At 32.0% G+C, this 15,550-nt stretch overlaps 1 protein-coding gene across 1 annotated transcript; it reads right to left on the bottom strand.

Moving 5' to 3' along the window:
• Positions 1–10,771: 10,771 nt before the first annotated feature.
• LOC119831272 lies at positions 10,772–13,204 on the bottom strand. Its single transcript, XM_038354569.1, has 2 exons — positions 12,896–13,204; positions 10,772–10,944 (listed from the first exon to the last, which is right to left on the bottom strand). Exons 1-2 carry the CDS (start codon positions 13,053–13,055, stop codon positions 10,772–10,774), a joined length of 333 nt encoding a protein of 110 aa, XP_038210497.1. The 5' UTR covers positions 13,056–13,204.
• Positions 13,205–15,550: the final 2,346 nt, after the last annotated feature.

The raw sequence follows: 15,550 nt of genomic DNA, 5'->3' as shown, positions 1-15,550 counted from the left end.
GTAGTAAAGTAGAATTGGATTAAAATCAGTTTGTTGTCACTCATTTCAATCGATAAATTAAGTTTAAATCCAATCACATCTTTATTTCTCTATATATAATTAAGTTAATACCAATGACTCGCAAAGTTTTGCCGCCACGTGCCGCTTTTTACCGTAGGCAACGTAATATGAACTTTTTCTATTTTGATTAGTTTTATTACAGGCATACATAAAAAGCAAAAAATTATATGAAGAAAAATAATGCAATATTGTACATAAACATATATTGTCAATCAGCAATAAACAAGCATACAATTTCACTTTACGCTATTATTAAATGCTAAATATTGAAGAGGAGAATTTTTGTACACACAACAAACAAATTTTATATTTTGATCACTAATAAAATAGATAAAAAGAGATACAACAATAATAAAGTAATCCAATTATAAAGCTTGATTAAAACTATCCACTAACAGCCATTTGCAAATTGATATTGGTCATGCATTCGTACTGATGAACACTTTTAAATACAGAGAGCAGAGCTTATGGTTACGTAGCACATTAATTTAATACTGTTGCGCGATACATTATAAGTTGAATTTGATGTAACATAGTGTACCCACCGCCTAAAAGGAATGTATTGTTTAATTTTAGAAAGCATTAAGCAGCGACATCAGCCGTACGACACTGTTCTTCGTAGGCTAGGTTAGCGTGGCGCTGCGGCGCCGCTTCTATCGACCGTTGCCTGTTGAATGCCGCCGTACCCCCACACCAGCCACCCTGTCGCCCCAAGACCTTTTCCCACCCCCTTTACTTTTCACGTGCTTAAAATAGGAGCGTGCGATGTCGATATTTGAAACATTAACTTTCCACAGAACACTTAGCTTCTCTCTTTACTCCGCTAAATAAAGAACCATCGTGAAAATATTACATTCACTCCGGTGATTTGGATTTAATGAACTGTAAATATGTTTAATATGTTAACGTACTTATGTTTTTACAACGTTATGTTAATAATTTCAGTTTATTGCAATTTTACATCATATCAATGAATGACTGTGACTGTTCAAGTCGAGGAATACATTAAAATAAACAAAATTTAACTTTCAATTTACATTTCGTGTGTGTATTTGTTAACCATTCTTCTGTACATACACACGTTTTCACCTTAACTTAAAGATTTAACTTTGTTTACTGTTCAGTGCTTTAACTGTTAATGCTTATTGCTCAACGGTGCATACATAAGCGTTTAAACGTTATGCTGTCATCGTGTGCCATCCTGCAAAATTTTCCTTGTTGTTATTATGCTCAAAACAAGCTTCAGAACATACCATGGCTCTATCATAAAAGTGTATTGTGAAAGTGTGGCCACTTTCCTGGAAGAAACATAAATTAAATAAACGTTCATTACGGGCGGCTATTGATCGCTTAACTCGTTTAATTGTAGCAATTATTTGATGTTTTATTGTTATTAGTAGAAAAAACTTTTATACAAATTACAGTTATTTATAGGACTTTATTGTACTCATCAATGAATGTATATGATAACATCGATCGATTTTCGATTAAGTGTGTTAAAAGAATACAAACGTAATAATTGTAAATGTGTGTATCATATACAATAATAACGTTTGTAAATGTAAAAGGAAGAAGTCGCTAATTTTGATAAAACAGTACCTTCTATTCGACCGGATTAATTTAGAAATATAATGGATAAAAGCTGTTGAACATTAATATAATAACTAGAAGATTAATGGCCTTCACAATTCTAACTAAGTCAGCTAAAGCAAAACCCCTCATTTTGCAAAATTATAATAAATGCCGGATACATAAGCCAGACTGAATATTGTCGATAAAGAGTGAATGAGGCATTCGCTCCGCCATTTAGAATCATAACTATGGAAAATGACAAGCGATTATATTTGTGCCGGTCGTATAGCTGAATTCAACCTTGCAAATAACTTTATATCGTAGCTGAATGTACGATATAATATTATCTATAACTTCGAACTTTACAAGATTTGATTACTTTGTCGTTTTCAAATACGTTTATTGAACAATTTTAAAAGCACAAAGCATATGGGAATATTGACAAAGTTGCAAAAAAAGCCAAAATAAAAACAAAGCAACAAAACTAGGAACAAGGGACTAAAAATGCAGTTATCGAAAGCTTTTAAAGAAATAAATGGGATATTTCTTAATAAGCACAACATAACAGCACAAGACGGCTAAGAAGGTTTTCGCTGTGCATCGAAAATGGTTAAAGGTACAAGACTAAAGAGAATTTCTTATAAAGCACTTTCTTCGGATCCTGTTATCGGTAAATGAGCATGCGCGAATGAGATTGTGTCGTAATTTACTATCTACTCCTATCGCAGGTACATAACCTTTCCAGCTTACGTAAGCTTTCCGGATATACTTCCACTTGAGGTAGAATTAATTTAGATTCACCCTTCCCCTTTGGACATAAAAAAAATATTACAGCGCGTTTTATTTTTCCGCAAGGACGAAACAATTTGTATAAACCAGTCAAAAGTACGGTTGTTAATTGATAGCAAAGGAATTTTCCTTTTAAACAGATAGCGCCCGACCAAAAAAGGACAACATTCAAAAGCAGAACGGTATGAACGGCGTGACGGTATGACGGCTCCTAATAGTTAATATAAATATATATACAGATTTAAATAAAAATATGTCTGCTAAGTCCTTGTTCAATTTGTACCAGAGGTTCTTTATTGTTTGAAAGTTTTAACAACTTCTCATTATTTTATTTAAACAAGTATTGCATAGAGCAAAGTTAAATTAATGCTAAAACTAAAGTTTTAGTCTTTACACCGCACTATCTAACATAAAAAAAATTTCAACTAAGCCACTTTTTAATACTAATTATATACAAGTATATTAAAGATACTTTTCCTAGCGCTAAACACAATTGCTTTACATTAATTTATTTTATTTTATTTTTTCTTCCATTTCATTATATACAACATTTTCTAATCTAGGATTTTTAATAATAATATTATTTAGTATCCTTTCCATAAGATAAATTCCATCTCTTTATATTTATAAGAAAGTCGTGTTAGTTACACTCACAACGGAATCCAGAATTACTAAACGGATTTTAATTATGATTTATCTTCGCTTAGAATAAAATAAAATTTTAAAATGTAGGAAAACCTTATAAAAAACGACTACCCAGGGATTCCGTGGCGAGCGGCTGAAAATGCTGCAAATGACCTCTTTCGGGTTAAATTATCATTAAACAGATTTTAGGGCGCCATCTATGAACACATATTTAAACCATTAACCCTTCATATGCGCCAGAAAATAAAACACTTCCATACCGCTAGATGGCGCGTTGCAAAATTTTCTTTTAATTATTACAAAATAAAAAAAAAACTGTCGAGACGCCCTGGCTTTGCCCGGTTGATATTTTCTGTTTTTCTCCTGACAATAATGAACACAATATAGAAGGGGAAATTATCCAATTTGCTGCAATCATTTCGAAATTTTGTGCATATAGAGGTTTCGGTGAAATGAATGATTTTTATTTAGATAAACAAGAACTAGTATCTGCGTTTCTGCTTGCGTTCGTATTTAAATTGAATCATCTATATATATACAGATTATTATCTAGTACGGGACCATCGTTTTGTTTGTATGTGTTTATTTTATGGTTGAGCAATAAACTTATTTTTATTCTATTTATTTATTCTCTCATCTACCTGAAGACACAAAATTGTCATTAACCAAGGACTGATTATCCAACTGTTCAGGGAATATGAGGTAAGTGCAATCTGTATTATACACGCAATTATTTTTCACTTCGAAGACTTTGAAGAGTATTTCATATTATCTTCAATAAATAATGAAAACTTTACTTTAAGTTCGTTATTAATAAAATACGCCTCAGTGTAGTTACGTGGTAGCGAATTATACGAAAAGAAACAAAATTATTTTTAGAATACAAAGATAAAGAAAAGATATAAATAGAGAAAGAACTCGTAACTGATTTACCTAATCATTGGTTAAGTCAACAAAACAACTGATACCGTAGATATCTGAAACAAGGAGTCTGTTTGTTTCTGATGTGGGTTGTTTTTAGATATTTTTGAATAAGTGCTATCAAAGCATTTATTTTGATTATTTAAAATAATCGTAGATTTAAACGCTAAAGTATACTTGTATTGAGGATGTATGAAATTTATTAGACGTAAGCTAGTTCCTAGTTCCTACGTGTAATATTAACCATCTCCAATCTCCTAAGCAAATAAGTAAAAAAAATAATATTAGTCTAGGTTTTACTAAAATCCTTACATTTCGTGTCGACTGTCTACTTATTCGTGAATTTCGAGCAAGCGAGTGCCCTCTCTGGTTACATTAATTCTAGGTTACCGGGGAAAACTTTTAAATACACAGTTGCAAATCTGTGCATACTGTACTGTTGTTGTAAATGTTTGATACTTTGGAACTGGTTTAAGGCGCATTGTGATAGCCTTAGGAGCTTCATGACTTAAAAATTAAATACCGTAGATACGCGATTTGAATGAATAAACCATACATGATAATATAGCTATATTAATACTGAAAAATAGGGGAAACGCTGATTAGATAAAACATGAATCAAGGCAGTGTATACAAAATTAGCAACGCAGTTCCTATGTTAAGTATAGTAAACATTATGTGTACATACGAATGTAGATGAATAGCAAAAATATTTCACCTTTCTTAAAAGCTTAAATAAATGAAAATAAGTAAAGGGCTAAAACCCAATGCGGGTATGACGGAAAAAAATTCATAAAAAACTATTGAAACAAATCAAGGCTTGACGATAAACCAATGCTCTTTAAAAACCTTCCTACAATATATGCTTACTGTCAAACTAGAGGTTGGTAGGTACGTACTATACTAAACCAAATACGTTACGAGTTTAGCACCATATTCGAGTACCTACAAAGTCGCCATTCCATGACAATGTCGCTTTGATTAATTGACTTTTGCTACAAAAGTGATATTTTACCCACATCAACATATACTTATTGTCAAGGATTCATTCCCTGGTGTCGAGTATTCTATGCAAAACTAAAAGAAGTAATTAAAAATTTAGATCCGTCTAAATAAAAATTGTATCAAATAAGTTACAACACACAAATTTAGCGAACATGTGCGATAACGCGGATAAATATATTATCAGTGTAGATAGTATTTTCCAGGTATTTTACACACTTTGAACATGAGCCTACAAGAGATATCTGAGGACAGTACATGATGATCTCCATTCTGAGAATTCGTTTCACATGTCTTACTTATTCCTATTTCTTCACTCCACTTATTTGTATTATTTGTAATTCTCAATATATATTTAGTAATTTTAGACTATACTAGAGAATAATCATCATAATACCTACCATAAGCAGTGGTGGCTCAGTGGTGAGAACCTCGGACTTCAAAATCGATAAGTCGGGGTTCGAGACCGGGCCGAGCGTGCAGGAAATAAATTGATTTTTCAATTTATCTGCACATGTGAATAACATCACCACTGCTTAAAACGGTGAAGGAAAACATCGTGAGGAAACCAGCATGTCCAAGAATCAAAAGTTCGACGACATGTGACATCTGCCAACCCGCACTTGGCCAGCGTGACGGAATATGGGCTGAACCCTCATAGGAGGCGTGTGTCCCAGCAGTGGGAACGTATATGGGCTGATGATGATGATACCTACCATATTATTATACTATTCTTTGATACCTACTTAAATTGCAACAATTTCTATTCAATTAATTTAAACTATTTTTATTAGAACAATTTTTTCATGATTTTCAATTATAATTAAATAAACATCAAGTGACTCCCATGAACGTTATAAAATGAAATAAAATATCATATTGAATCAGTTGGTATTTTTTAACCAATCTCTTTTTTCGCAAAGAGCACTTAGTGTTTAAAACACGAATGAGTTTTATCGAAAATACTTTGTCGTTCACAAATTGTTAGGATGTGTTTTATTTATTATACTTTTACCGAGCTATAAGTACTTCGGTGCCGTGTTCGTAAGGCGTAATTTCATTTCGGAGAGAACATTAAGTACCGCTTATACACGCTCAGGTTTATACTACTTATGTGTATGTTATCATTTATAATATCGACATACCTTTTACAAGATACGCGTGACATTGAAAGTTAATACAATTCATCGTTTAAGCTGTAAGTTAACACAATTCAACGCCCTTGACTATACGTTTGTAATTTCGAAACCGAATTGATAACATGACTGGAAAGATTTTCCCTTTTCTCTAACAAATTTCAAATTAACTTCAATCAGGCCGTGTCAACACCTTTCAAATTGTTTAAACTAATCACAGAGACTCCGCCGCAAACTCAACTAGTTGAGATAACTAGATTAAATAAATAACATGGTTCTTGACGCAGATTTAATTTTCAACTTTATTGTATTATATTAAATTTTTGTTTTAACGTGCATAATATGCACTTTAAATGCCCGACATGGATATATGTTTTGATACTCTGAAGCCTGTTAACGCTCGCTGAAATTGCTGATGAGAACCGCCATCCACCGACGACTGTTATTATAGACCACGACAATTTTGATAATATTATATTCATTATGAGCGAAGAATGGACATATCTTCTGAAGATATATTATTTGTAATGGCTAGATTTGGGTTAGGTTATATTTGAAATATAACCCCAAAACACACGCCGAAAGAGGGTAGCAACCGCGCCGAAGCCGATGCCAGCGATTGCCAGAACTGAACTTCACCTTTTTTTTCCACGGTCAACTTTATTTCTGCTTTTAATTGTATTTAAACTGTACTTTTAAAATCTTAAGTTTAGATACGAAGTGTACAATATCGACAGTAAAACACACTATAATTTACGATACCAAGGCTAAAGGTTTATACTATAATTTAAGAGCTTAATGTACGTTAGTATATAACAGAGAAATCTTACTATTAAATATCTGAGTACATCTTGATTCACTATTGTAAACCCCTGAATTGAATATTACGAACAAACCAATACAATAGGATGTATACAGTCTATTATTACACTATTAATGTCTTACTCTGACCTCTACTATAGAAACGAAACCTATATAACGTAACAATATGTATTTATTATTTATCTCTCCATATTAATTATGTAACATACAATATTTTCGACGGAAATTTTAAAACCTAGATTAATTCGTGAAAAGTAAGACAGGCAAATAATAATTATCACAATAAAGGTTCTATTTTAATGGTAGATAATTGCGACACGAAATTACTTATCATAGTTTGATTAAATATGCTGGTCAGTCACAGATTCGGTAAATGAACCATTATTATTTTATTATATATGAACGAACTGTCAATTACTGCCTGGGCGTTTAAAAGCTCGAATATTGTCATTTCTCATTCAAAGCTTTTAGTTCTGACATAAATATCAGTTTAAAATAGAAACATAATATATTTAACAGTGTTTGAACTAACGTTATTGATTTGAGAAGTGGTTTAAAATTTCCTGTAAATCGTAGGTAAACATACTTACTGTTAAGAATTTAATGGTAATTATTTTTTTATAACTCCATTATAACAGAACAGAAAATGGCCCATCGTGTTTGTTTTTATTTAATTAATTAAACATGGATGAACATATTTATATTAGTATATGGATGTATACACTTTATACTTTACTTATTTATACTTTACACTACACTTTATACTTATATACTTTAAGAAGAACATCTAGTACTTATTGCTTCCATGTACTTTTTCAGATCGATTAAATACATCAGCAACGTTACGACATCAAATTTGTATGAAGTAACGCTAAAAATTAATCGATTATAATGTATACATTTACTTTTTACTTTATACACATGTCTTTCAATAAAAAAATAAAAAATAATCCTTTCACAGTAAACTTTGAAGACAGTATCGAAAACCATAGCAAATGTAATAGGTAATATATGATAACTACAAAAACAATTTTAGCATACATAAAGTAATACATGTTTAAAATTAAAATAAACAGCAAAATTAATGAAGTAAAATAAACACCACAGCATATTCAGACAAAGCTTTTTCATCGGCGCCGCAAACTGATTCAATTTAGCAAACACAATTTCTGGTAATCGATCCTCAGCCGATTGAGCAATAGACAAACAGACTTCAGATAATTTTAATTTCATATTATAAATATGATACTTAAATTAAGTGTCAATCGGTTAAAAGAAACATAAATTTGTAATTATCGACACTATAAGGATTTATATGTTTATTAATATTTAAATGTGTATGTGTTAATGTAAATGTGTATGTATGTTGTGTGTACTAATAATAATATCGTTTTTTTTATCATGCCGTATTATAACGTTATATGATAAAAATAAGAGTGCAAATAAAGATAAGTCTCAATAAGTTTGACATGAAACTATTTATATTAACCTTCTTACGCTTATTAAACCTTCTTAGTCCCTCTAGTTGAAACTTCCAAGAAACAATTACGTGGGAAAAGGGTCTTCGGTATCAGTGTGAGTAATGGAATAAAACACGATGAAAAGTACTAAAATTTTGATGACCGTAATGGCGTAGTTCTTAGTGACCCTGAATGTTATACTACCTATAGAATGCAATCGAGCGGTGGAATCTGTAATACAAATTACAAATTAACAAATAAATATACTGTTTAACTCATAACTTTATTTTATACTTTTTACTACGTTTACATATTTGATTCTAGGCATATTTGATTCAAGTTTTAATGTATTAATAGATTTAAACATTTATATAAATTAATTTTGTATTCGAATATTCATTTATAATACATAAATATAAACATTAATTAGAGTGCTGAAAGTATTGGACTGAACATAAACTATTTAATCCGCCATTAAACGAAGCTCCACAGATTGACAAGAATTCCGTTGAGAATTGTGTTTTATTGTTAACTGCTACTTCCAATTCATGGAAATGGAGGAAAAGATTTTTTATTAAGCATAAACCCTTTTTATTCTTTTATCTGATTTGGTACACAGATTTAAAATTAATGTTTATTATCTGCACTATAATCCTACACATTGTTAAGGAATCAACATTTTTTTCGGGGTCAGTTAACACATTGTAAATATCCATAGAGACGGTAAATCCGCTTCGGTCGCGTACGGTAAATCCCTATTATTGCCGTCAAAAATCAAATCATAATAATTAATAATACACCATTTCTTTACTGTTATTATATGTGTATATTATTATTACTTCCGCCCCGGCTCAGAATTCATGTACCTATCCAAAGGTGAAAGAATTTATGAACTCGGTCCAGCGGTTTCCTAAATTAGCGCGTTCAATCAAACAAACTCTTCAGCGTATAAGTGGAGATCATGAAAAGAGCTGTAGCAAAAAAGGGAGACAACAAATAAAATATATTTTACATAGAAATAATTTAAAGTTAATTGTATTTTTCAAGAAGACGCACTATGACTTTTATAACACTGCAAAATATTTCCCGTGGATGCTCCATTAAATTATTTCTGTTATTCTTATTTCCATTGCGCTTAAGACAAAATGATATCATATAAGAGGTAGAAATTCTTACAGATCTTATTAATACGAATGCTTCATATTTCTCATATACTTTAAATTAATTTTAGTTATGCGTATACTAATTACTTATCTTTATTAAACCATAACTTTTAATAATCTAAACCTAGTAGAAATATGTTGAAAATCTTTTTAGATCTAAAAAGCTCTAGGGTGCTACTAAAACTATATATTATATCTTAATGTATTTCCTTTGCAAAGAATCGCCTATATTTTTTCGAGTATCCATCTAAATTGGAAATGCCCATAAATTTCAATTTTGGATAGCAATAAACATGACCGCAGCGGGAGGTTTGTTTTCAAAGAATATTATTAAATTTATGAGATTTTATATTATATAAAGTAAGTATATTATAGACAGAAATGTAATAAACCATCCTTCTCTCACCCTAGTTTCATTGTAATTAGTAACTTCTAATGAGTTGTGTCGCTAGTAAAACTCAGAGACAGTAAGCTAAGATGTATTACGTGGTACTCTTTATAAAAGAATATTTTTATTTTAACCCGAGCTTAATAATATTAACAATACATAGAATCGAGCATGAGGTTCATGGCTTTTTCAACCGACTTCAAAAAAGCAGAAGTATATGGATTTGATTGTATTGTGTGTTTATTACCTAAAAACTTTTTATTGGGTGAAACGTTTCTTATGCGTCTAATTTTTTATTAAAAATAATAATTTTTATTAAGGTTTAAGACTGTATTAATCCACTACTCAAATGTCCACCCAATCGCTTTCATTTCACTTAATTGTTATATGTATAAAAAAACACTATTGTTTACGGGTAGGTACTGAAAATATATCTACGTGACCTCGCGTTCTTGGTCTGCAAGCGATCTTTCAATCAATTACGTCGTTAAATATTGTAAATTGCCTAAATTTTCCTTGAATTATCGCCTGAACTTCTATTTTTAATATTGAATGTTGTAGTCATCCCACCAGAATAATGCCTGCTTACGCGTTACAGCTTTAATGTAGGCACGGAAAGTTTTCATAAAAACATTGACAGTGCTACCGTAAATCATTGTCAGCTTATGAAAGGCTAATTAAAAAGAAGGGGAGTGCTTTCCCATTTGTTACACATGAAATTTATCTCACTTAACTTATTATTGTTTTTCGTTTCGTGACAGCACACATTCTGCAAATAGACAGTTTATAAAAGTGTGTAATAATCTAAATAGTTTAATACCTGCGATAAGACTGTGGAGCAACAGGCCAGCTGCGTCTCGACCGTAGCACGAGGGCCACTCGAGGCATGGAACCTTGCGGGTTGCTCATCTGCGGTGCTGAGGTGCGCTTACGACTCCACCCGCGACGGTTACTGTTCGCACCCCACAGGTGCGGGGAGCCGTGTTCTGAAAAGCGCACAAACCTATTAACGATGAGTAATGACAAAGGCACTTGAATCGAGTAAAAAATATTTTTAAAATATGAAGGTGTTTATTTAAACACATGAAAGTTTACAAATATTTAATGCGACTATGACTTCGAACTAGTTATAAATGTATCTCGGATTTGCGTCTTCTCTATCATTATAACAAATTTATTTTATTTAAATTCCTGCACACATATTTATTGAACATTTAAATAACACAAAAGAGAAAGAAAATAACAATAATGTATTATACTAGACGCTCGTCCCTGCTCCGCCTGTATATTAATATTCCTGTTTTATCCCAAGGGAGCATTAATCGAGGTAAAAAATATCCTATCACCTAAGTCAACTCATCCCTGTATGTATACCAAATTTCATCAAAATCCTTTCAGTAGTTTCAGTGTGATTGACGGACAAACATCCAAACAAACAAACTTTCACATTTATAATATTAGTGTGATGGTAGTTGTAGCAAAAAATCGTAATCGAGAAAGCCTTGGGTTGTATGGGAGGGTGCCTATGATAATACCAAAATATTTCATAGAATAAATAAGATGATACCATGTTCCAGTTTGCAATTACACATGTATTTCACGCGTCGTGTGTCATGAAAATTTTATTAGATGCAAAGCAAAGAGATAATTGCAATTATCTCTTTGCTTTGCTTTGTTTGTTGAATCAATGTAATATTAAAAAAGTACTATTGTGCTATTCTAAATTACCTAGTCTATAAAATATTGATATGTATGTACAGCTAACACACAACAGCAGGTTTGTACAAACAACAGCTGTCCAAAAGTTAAAATCGGACGTCGGGTAGATAAACATGCGCCATCCCCAATGCCGTAAATTATAAAGTAGGATTGTATCTTCTCTTTTTATATGAATGTTATTTTTTATTCGGAAATGACTCTGTAACTATTGTCTTTAAATTTTACGGCTCAGTAAATACTATGAAATTTAAAACATTTTCCTCTTAAATAAATGTGTCTATATAACAGCAAAATATTAGATTATGTCAGGTTTTTCCGACACATACATGAGTCATGGATCAAAAAAGGCTTAAATCTAAAAAAGAACATATAGCTAGCGATTTATTCGGTTTGTTTCATGTAAAAGCGAGGGTCGAGGCTTTATGACGTTTGATTCAGGGAACTAGCTTCGCAATTACTCGCGGTGAGCTTATTCGCTATAGCTCGACTAATTATTTAAGTCGAAAGGGCAATATGTTCAAACATTTGATAAACGGATTCATGGTCTTGTGATGAAAATATTTATTATGCATATGCAGTTCGTAAAATTAGACATCTCACCGATATAGTAGACTACGTTGGTTTATTTTAGCTATTTCCAATAGCATCTAGTCCTATGCAATTCAACTGTTGGGCAGGTAGCAGCAGATAATGAAACTGTATATCTATATATGTATATTACAAAAAAGAGTGCATACGTAGATTTGAGTATTATTCACATTTGCCTTGATATTATTTGCATCGACACGCGGATTGTACTTGAACTATTTTAGGCATTTCCATACGAGATTCCAAGCGTTGTTGGTTATTGTATCCGTTAGAGATCTGAGTTTCATATACAACATATACTGTATTACGTTCGTACGTAATACTGCCGTATACGCTTTCCGCTCGCGGCTTCGTCCGCACAGTCAAAGCAAAAGATGAATAGACAGTTCGTACGACGTTATTATATTTTTTATACATATATCATCTGACTAACAGGGACCATTATTACAGCAAATGTGACATTAGGTACACAAGAAAACAATATGATGTATTAAGAAGTATGATTTAAGTTATAAAATGATATATTTCAAGAGTGCAAGATAAGTGTTATGCGCAAATATAATATTTAGCATAGCGTTGTGAAGTGAAACGGTTTATTTAACACCTGACGAAATTTAATGTAAAACTCACGCAGATAACTTGGCGGTCCCTGTTCGGAGCAGGCGCGGCGTCCGCGTGCACTTAGCAAAACTTCCCGGCGCGGCCTTTCCGTCACTTCACACAATCCCGTCTCGGATACATCGTACCCACCACCTTCATCACAACCCTCTTCAACCACACACGCGGACATCACTATACCCGCTTTATTACTTAATCAACAGCCCACCGGACCGACAACCGTAAAAACGTCTAGCAAATGGCAATGCCGTCCACTTTATTATTCCGCATAAACGTCACAATTTTATTGATAATTTCACTCACTGGTCACATGAACTCGACTGGTACTGTTTAAACCCGGTTTCTTGAACCTGAAACAAAATGTAGGTTACGTTATTTTAGAGTTAATTGGTATGCATTGGCGGAGATCTTTTGTGTATCCACATTTAACTGGAACACGAACTTTAAGCTCCATAATAAAAACGAGTCAAATTATTTTAGCTCGATTAAAATTGTCCAATGTAATAACAATAACCACGACATCTTCCGCTTTTGAATTCGGCATTTAAATTCACGTGAATAATGTTACGTTTACTTAGAGAAATAATGTCGAGTCATTTTAATTTTACTCAACAATTTGTAACTGTATTCAACATAGCACCAGGAGCAAAAGATTAAACGTTAAGAGGCCGTAATAATAGTAAAAATTTGTTTCGCAATTGATAACTTTTCAAAAAGTTTTCGCAACTTCGTCGCTCGGAATATTTGCGTCAGTCAGCCTCTTTAATTAATACCCCCCGTTAACGTTAGTCACGAAAAATATTTATCCCTTAAGAACCACTCTTTCGAACAACCAACAACTCTACAAGTCAAATATTCTCGCACCTAGCTACCCTTTATCGATCCAGAAAGCCATTACCGTAATAAAATAATCCTAGGGGACTGTGAACGCCGACCGAAGTTCTCTGATTGGCGTTTATTCCACATGTCATAATTTTAAAATATTTTCATACTGCAAAGGAAAACAAGGGTACGAAGTCGTAGACATAGATATTATGCTATGATATAATATCGCAATTTGCTGTCGTTTTTGCCTCAATAATTTACATATTTTGTGAAGCCTACTACTAACGTACGTAACGTGCGGTACAAACTAATACAGGTATAAATATCTACCTACATAGTTAATTAAAATGTAGTCCTAGCCACTTAAATATGTATGAAGTTTAATAAATTAACCAACTAATAGATCTGATTAGGGGATGGGTTAAATAGTTGTTTCGTACATTACGAGAACAAAAATATCAACATTATATATGTTGTATCTTGACGATGATTTAAGACAACAGCGTTGTCCTTTATTGTTTTTTTCTTCGAAATAGATAATAACTTACCTATCAGGCTGTGAACTACACCAACATAGCCCTTATTCAAAATCATATCAAGACACTATTTTTTTAACTTAAAGTGACTTAAAATTCTACTTTAATTCAGTTTATATACATAGTCAGAATTTTATCGAAGTCGGCATATTCAATCGAATCGTAATCGATTTAAAAGTTTTCCACATAGTTTATTTATAAACTGAAATTCCTCGAGTGTATACGTAATAAATTATAACTGAACTTAGGCGACATTTCTCAACTTTGGAGACTTTGGAAAGTAGATTAAATTAATATTAAATACTCAAAGATCGAAAAAGTATTATTGATATTCCCAACTTCTACTAATCAATTATAAAACGTTTTAATAGAATATAACTGTTTTATTCGATTAAACATTCATTAAGCTGCGAATAATAAGTTCACTTAATTAACAAGATCGGAAATTTAATAAAAGATAAACGAGAAGTATTAGTAATTAAATGGCTGTGGGTGATAAATCGATTGGCAGATTCGGATAATAATAGTTATATTTAATCAAAAACTTAACTGAGAAGAAATCATTGAGAGCTATGTTTTTTATGTAATAATAATAAAGCAAAAGGATACTGGCCTCCGATCCTGCTATCAAATACTGCGGGATTACTTGAAATAAAAGTTTAAATAATAACTATTTTAGAACAAAGAATTTATTGAACAAAAGTCTAATGAATTATGACATATATATAACAAATAATAGAACTAAGTACATGAAATTCTCGGCGTGTAGTAATAATCAACCTGCACTGATCTGAACCTCATAGGATGCATGTCTCGCTGTAATTAATGGACTGGTGGTGATTATCTTGGCTGTGATTATAGCAGGTTAATAACTACTCTAAAGGCAAGTTTCACAACGTCTGTATATGTTGTTCCTAGTATATTTATTTGTTTTAATGGCATATAATGTATGAAAATCAACGTCAATAAATATTAAAAAGCCTGTCTGGGAACTTATTAATACCCGGGGAAACCGGCTAATGTCAATATCGTTTACTACTTAACAAAAGCCGTACGTATAACCATTGTCAGCCAAAATATTAAACTACGAAATGTTTTAAAAGCAGTATCTTCTAACAGCGCATACTTATCAAAAAAAGAGTACCCAATAAAGTAGTTTAGTTTTGTAAAGACGTTTCGACTATGTGTTGGCAGATTTAGCAATAACTTCATGAGAACTTGCTGTTTACTAGATTTTTTTTAATACATCATAGACGAAATATTAGAAGCTCGTAGCTCTATAGATTCCAAACAGTACAGGTGCAGA

This window comes from Zerene cesonia, chromosome 13 (assembly GCF_012273895.1).
Source record: "Zerene cesonia ecotype Mississippi chromosome 13, Zerene_cesonia_1.1, whole genome shotgun sequence".
Lineage (NCBI taxonomy): Eukaryota > Metazoa > Arthropoda > Insecta > Lepidoptera > Pieridae > Zerene > Zerene cesonia.
This window is presented reverse-complemented; position numbering and strand designations above follow the sequence as displayed.

Coding starts and splice junctions, on each gene's coding strand:
- LOC119831272 (XM_038354569.1), bottom strand. CDS start 13,055: ATGTCCGCGTGTGTGGTTGAAGAGGGTTGTGATGAAGGTGGTGGGTAC. Junction 10,945..12,895: donor GGGACCGCCAAGTTATCTGC/GTGAGTTTTACA, acceptor TGCGCTTTTCAG/AACACGGCTCCCCGCACCTG.